The following is a 6,000-nucleotide window of genomic DNA, read 5'->3' as shown; positions in this document are numbered from 1 at the left end:
TTTACATCCTTGTAATACCAGTCATGTACTCTGAAAATGCTTTAAGCTTTTCTTCTGATAGCTCCTGTCTCAGTCTTCCAGGCTCTCACCCTATTTATGCCACTGTGTTGGCACTGTCCCAGATCACCTAAATAATAAGATGACTCCAGCAGACTTCACTGGTGTGGTATACCACCTACCTATCTTTTTAAAAAACACCCACAACATTGTGCAAATGTAGTGAGGAACAACCACAATACTTGGAAAGTACTTCCAGTGGTAGAGATATCTTCTAAATGTCACAGACTGAATTCTATTCTCAGATGCTGTTGTATAATCCCATTGGCTCTGGAGACAATAAGGCCATAAAAAGTAAAGGTAAAAATTCCCTTGCTCGAAAGCCAGTTGAATCCGACTCTAGGGTTGCGGTGCTCATATCCGTTTCAAAGCCAAAGAGCCAGCGCTGTCCGAAGATGTTTCCGTGGTCATGTGGCCGGCATGACTAAACACCAAGGTGCACGGAACGCTGTTACCTTCCCACCAAAGTGGTACCTATTTATCTACTTGCAATTTCTTGCTTTCAAACTGCTAGGTTGGCAGGAGCTGGAACTAGAGATGGGAGCTCACTCCGTCATGCAGCAACTCGGGTCTCGAACTGCTGAACTACTGACCTTCCACAGCCTGCAATTTCTACACCGTACACAGTGAACAGCTCGCTGGATGTAAATACAAGTCACAGAGGCCTCAAAGCCTCAAAAAAACAAAAGTCAATGATTAGCTTCCCTAAATAAAACAACGAAAAATAAATTGGTGCTGGTTGTAATACTTAAGCATAAAGGAAACCAAAAGAATATGACGTTAAGTAATATAAAAACATTACCATTTGTTAACGGTGTGGATTTTTGCTACACTGCGTTCATTTATTATTTAGTTATTACATAAAGAAGCTGAACTTCCAGTGTGGTATAGTTGGACTAGGATCTGGGAACCTATATTTACCTGGTCACCCTGCTGTCCTTGAAAACCAATGATTCCTCTCAGTCCTGGAATTCCAGGTGGGCCTGGCAGCCCTTGGGAACCCATCTGCCCGGTATCACCGGGTTCACCCTTTTGCACAAGTCCACTTCTGCCTGGCAGTCCTGGGATTCCTCTGAACCCAGGGCTGCCTTTGTCACCTGAAATTATTCCAAGTATAGGTTATAAATAATGTTTTATAGATAACTCATAGCAAAAAAGAAATTCTAAATGATAAGACCTGAAATGGAAAGGATTCTTTATCTAGTACATTTTGCACAATTCCTAAATAGTACATTTCATAGTTGTTTAACTGTGGATTATGAGTACTTTCCAAAAACCAGGCATCACCTGTAAGACGTTAGAGTCTGAACTAAATATTTATCCCATATGGCTTAAAAAGTAGGATGACTGCTTACCCTGTGCTCCTAGTAAACCTACTTCACCAGGAAGGCCTGGATCCCCAGTTTGTCCTTTTTCAACCAATAGAATAACACAGCCATCTTCACCTGGAAGTCCTCTTTCACCTTACAAGAAGAATACAAGAATGTATGAAAATATTTTTTTAATAAAATTATAGCTGAAACCTCTTTTGGGATCAAGATCCTGGCCTGTCTTATACCTCTGAACTGATACCACATCTTACATATTTTGCTATTTAGAGTTTAAGGAGAGGGAAATCCCCCCCCCTATTTTTGCTTTGCTGGTTCAGGGAGAACCCTGACTGAGTAGTTGAAATACAGAGGAAACTTATACAAGCTGAGAGAAGGGCAGGCATTTAATTATTAATTATTGTCCACCCACCGCACCGCACTGATGTGAGAGTGAGTATAAATACAGAGAGTGAGTATAAACGGGCAATTTTCTCAGTGGAGGGTGGTAAGCAATGGGGTACCACAGGGATCAGTACTTTCTAACATAGATGCTTTCTAACTTGTTCATTAATGATTTGGATTTGGGAGTAAGCAGGTGAAGTGGCTGAATTTGTGAATGATACGAATGATACTAAGTTGTTCAGGGTGGTGGAAACCAGGGAGGATTGTGAGGCACTCCAAAGGGATCTGTCGAGGATGGGCGAGACATCAACGTGGCAAATGGGCTTCAGTGTGGCCAAGTGCAAGGTGATGCACATTGGAGCCAAAAATTCTAACATTAAATACACATTGATGGGGGCTGAACTGGCAGAGACTGACCAAGAGAGAGACCTTGGAGTCATAGTAGATAACATACTGAAAATGTCGAGACAGTGTGTGACTGCAATAAAAAAGGCCACTGCTATGCTGGGGATTATTAGGAAGGGTATTGAAAACAGATCAGCCAATATCATAATGCCCCTATATAAATCAATGGTGCGACTTCATTTGAAATACTGTGTACAGTTCTAGTCACCACACCTTAAAAAGGATATTATAGCTTTGGGAAAAGTGCAGAAAAGGGCAACTCGGATGATAAAAGGGTTGGAGCACTTTCCCTATGAAGAAAGGTTAAAGTGCTTGGGGCTCTTTAGCTTGGAGAAACAACAGCTGAGGGGGGACATTATTGAGGTTTACAAGATTATGCATGGGATAGAGCAGGTAGAGAAAGAAGTACTTTTCTCCCTTTCTCACAATACAAGAACTCGTGGGCACTCAATGAAATTGCTGAGCGGTCGGGTTAGAACAGATAAAAGGAAGTACTTCTTCACCCAAAGAGTGATTAACACATGGAATTCACTGCCACAGGAGGTGGTGGCGGCTACTAGCATGGACGGCTTCAAGAGGGAATTAGATAAATATATGGAGCAGAGGTCCATCAGTGGCTATTAGCCACAAGGTATGGATAGGGACTCTGATGCAGGTGATGCTCTGTATTCCTGGTGCTTGGGGGGGGGTCAACAGTGGTAGGGCTTCTAGTGTCCTGGCCCCACTGATGGTCCTCCTGATGGCACTTGGTATTTTTGGCCACTGTGCGACAGAGTGTTGGACTGGATGGGCCATTGGCCTGATCCAACATTGGCTTCTCTTATGTTCTTACGATGTTTGGCTGAAGACCTCTTGGTCCTTGTCTCACTTCTATGTTTGATAGAGAAGAAAGGAGAAAGCAAAGAGGAAAGAAAGTGCGGGACCTGTTTAGGAGATCCCTTACATGGAAAAAAACTCCTATACCACAAAGACTGCTATTTAAGAAATAAGCAGAAGAAAATGGCCTCTCTGTAGATGCATACCAGACAGAAAGAACGAACATATACATTTTCTAGCAGCAACATACAGCATAGATTAGAACATGGGAGAGTTTATTTATTTGTTAAATTTATATCCTGCACCTCCCCGCCGAGGCAGGCTCAGGGCGGCTTACAATATACTTATATCAATATGTCTATTAAAACACACATAAAATAAAACATAGATAATTAAAATCACAATATATAAAATCATACACATTCCAGCCAGATGTTAGTAGCAGATGGCGTAAAAGATGGAAAAGCCAGAAGATCAGATCGTATGCCTCCTGTATCTCTGGCCCAATCTGCAACTAGCATTTGCTCCACTGTTTTACCAAACCCACACTCTTTGCTTTCTCCTTTCTTCTCTATAGTTGTTTTAGAGGAGTTCTTGGGAGATCCCAAATGCCACTGGACCTCCTGGAGAGAGATCTGGTGCAAGGGACTTGATTCTGGGGGCCCGTTTGAGGCAAGAAGCAGGTTGATGCCCTGGATTGTCCCAGAAGCAAGCAATGAAGCAGAGCAGGGATGGCAGCCATAACTTCACCAGCTGTGAACCCCCCAGAATTAAGAGAGTTATATTGAGCCTCATCAGTAACATCGATGAAGAAATCCACTGTAAGTACCTATAAAAGCAACATCGAAGAAACTGACGACATCTTGGCAAAGCCCCCTTTGAAGTTTTAAAAAGACACGGAAAGGAAGTGTGAAATGCCACCCCCTCCTTTCTTCGCGAAGTGGCCGGGACGATTTATGTAAAGAAAGCCGATTTGAATATCTCCTGGGGCAAAGAGGATCTATTGTTTGAGCTTCTACAAAAGGACTATGAAGCTTTTATTGGAAAAAGAAAGAAAGAAAGAAATAGAAAGAAAGAAAGATTTATAGAGTTAAATTCCTTACTCTTGTGGCAATTTTTTATGATGTCACGTTTCATTGCTGAGAACGGAAGAGTCTATTTTGTCTAGAGCTGCAAAGAATGTTAATTTGTGTGAAAGGATTTTTGGTTGTTAACACTTCTGTGAGAGGCACTATCTGGTAAACATGGTCAGCATGAAAGACTGTATGGACAAATAATCTGCAGAGCTTTTGAGTGTTGTTGGGCTGAACTGGGATTTTTGCTATTGCATTAAAATGGGTGACCAGGACATACAGAAAAATACCACATGACACATGCATAGACAGTTCTACAGAAACCAGCCTGCTGCAGTTGTCATGGGAGGAGCTTCAGACTTTAATTTTTGATGCAGTTAACCAGGGTGTCAACAAGGCGTTTGAGCCAATATTTGTCAAAAAAGGTGTTACATCAAACCAGATTACAAGCAACAAAAAGGAATCCCAGCATCACACAGCGCAACAAGCAGAACAACACAGCACTCAAGTAAATGGGCAAAATTTAGAACAACACTCCAATCAAGCTGATTTAACTTACAGAGAGGAGCCCCTACAACAAACTGGACAAGATGCAGAACAGCACTACATTCAACTTGATTTAACCTACACTGAGAATAACAGATCTACAAAAAGTCTGCAAAACTTTGGAATCTTCAAAATGATACAAGGGAAAATATTTCAGAGAGAAGATGAACAGAGTCTATGGAATCCTTAACTACCCTAAAATTTGAATATAGATGGCGAGCACTAAAAGAAATCCTCTCTATGTATAAGGGAAAAAGGCACAGAACCAAGACTTTATTGAAAACAAGAAATTACAAAAAGAAGAAAAGACTTAAGCTCTATAAATGAGATGGGTCTAGGGAACCTTTGTTTCAAGTGTAATTGATTAAAGTGGGCCAGGGAACCTCTCTGTACATGTAACTGTTTAACATTGGTTATAATTGAATTTTTTTCCCATATAGCCACAAAATTACAGCACACAAGGGTTAAAATATATAAGCAAAGCTGATACTAAGAATATAAGGTTGTTATTAAGAATGCAGTTTGATACAAGACACAGGCTAGAGAATTTACTTTTATTGACGTCAAAATAATTAGTATAATTAGAATGAGAAAAGTTTGTGATTATGAATCTGGAGAATGGTATAAATTTAGTTAATAGATAATTTCAGTTTATAGAAGACTATTGTAGAATGTTTAAAGAGAATTTGTCATATTAACTGAGATGCAAAAATTATAGACCGTTGTGATTATATAATCTTAAAATATATTCATAGCTAGACTTATAGAATAGTATTGTTAAAAATCTTGATTGCAAAATATAGATTTTCAAAAATATTAGATGACCATATGGTGGGAAAACTGGCATTTAGATATATATGTATGAAGTGATTTAAAAGATACAACGGTATTATTACTACTCTCATGTTTGTTTGTTTGTTTGTTGGTTGGTTGGATGGATGGTTGAAAATAATAAAAATTATTTTTTTAAAAAAAGATGAATTCCTCCAGGAGAGAATTGAAACTATCCCGACATTTAACTCTCAACAGACTAAGCAAAGGTTAAGTTATTACACATGGTTAAATTATCACATATTGAAAATTCTTTCCAAAGGGGCTTGGTAAAACAGGTAATAACATTTGGCTTGAAGAAAACTCAATGAGCAGCAGAAACAGTCGCTTACAGTTGTTAAACTATACCTTTGGAGCCCACAGATCCACATTCTCCAGGAGGGCCATGCTGACCTGTTTGTCCTTGTTCACCTTTTATACCAGGAACACCCTTCTCTCCTTGATTTCCTGGTAGCCCTGGGAAACCTTGCATCCCTTGGGATCCTTTGCTTCCTTAACAGAAATATTTAGATAAAGGTGAAATTAAATAATGCTGTACTGAACTGCTAACTTTATAATGT

The 6,000-nt window shown here is 39.8% G+C and overlaps 1 protein-coding gene across 1 annotated transcript in view; it reads right to left on the bottom strand.

Moving 5' to 3' along the window:
• The window catches only part of COL4A4 (collagen, type IV, alpha 4), a 103,391-nt gene that overhangs the window by 29,901 nt on the left and 67,490 nt on the right, over window positions 1-6,000 (bottom strand). The window contains exons 28-30 of the mRNA XM_015417825.1: window positions 5,789-5,932; window positions 1,413-1,520; window positions 979-1,154 (exon numbers count right to left, since the gene is read on the bottom strand). Of these exons, the coding sequence (XP_015273311.1) occupies window positions 979-1,154; window positions 1,413-1,520; window positions 5,789-5,932 (428 nt within the window). The remainder of the gene's footprint in view (window positions 1-978; window positions 1,155-1,412; window positions 1,521-5,788; window positions 5,933-6,000) is intronic.

The sequence above is a fragment of the Gekko japonicus genome, unplaced genomic scaffold (genome assembly GCF_001447785.1).
Source record: "Gekko japonicus isolate JY-2015 unplaced genomic scaffold, Gekko_japonicus_V1.1 scaffold302, whole genome shotgun sequence".
Lineage (NCBI taxonomy): Eukaryota > Metazoa > Chordata > Lepidosauria > Squamata > Gekkonidae > Gekko > Gekko japonicus.
The sequence above is the reverse complement of the archived record's forward strand: the minus strand, read 5'-3'. Positions and strand labels throughout refer to the sequence as shown.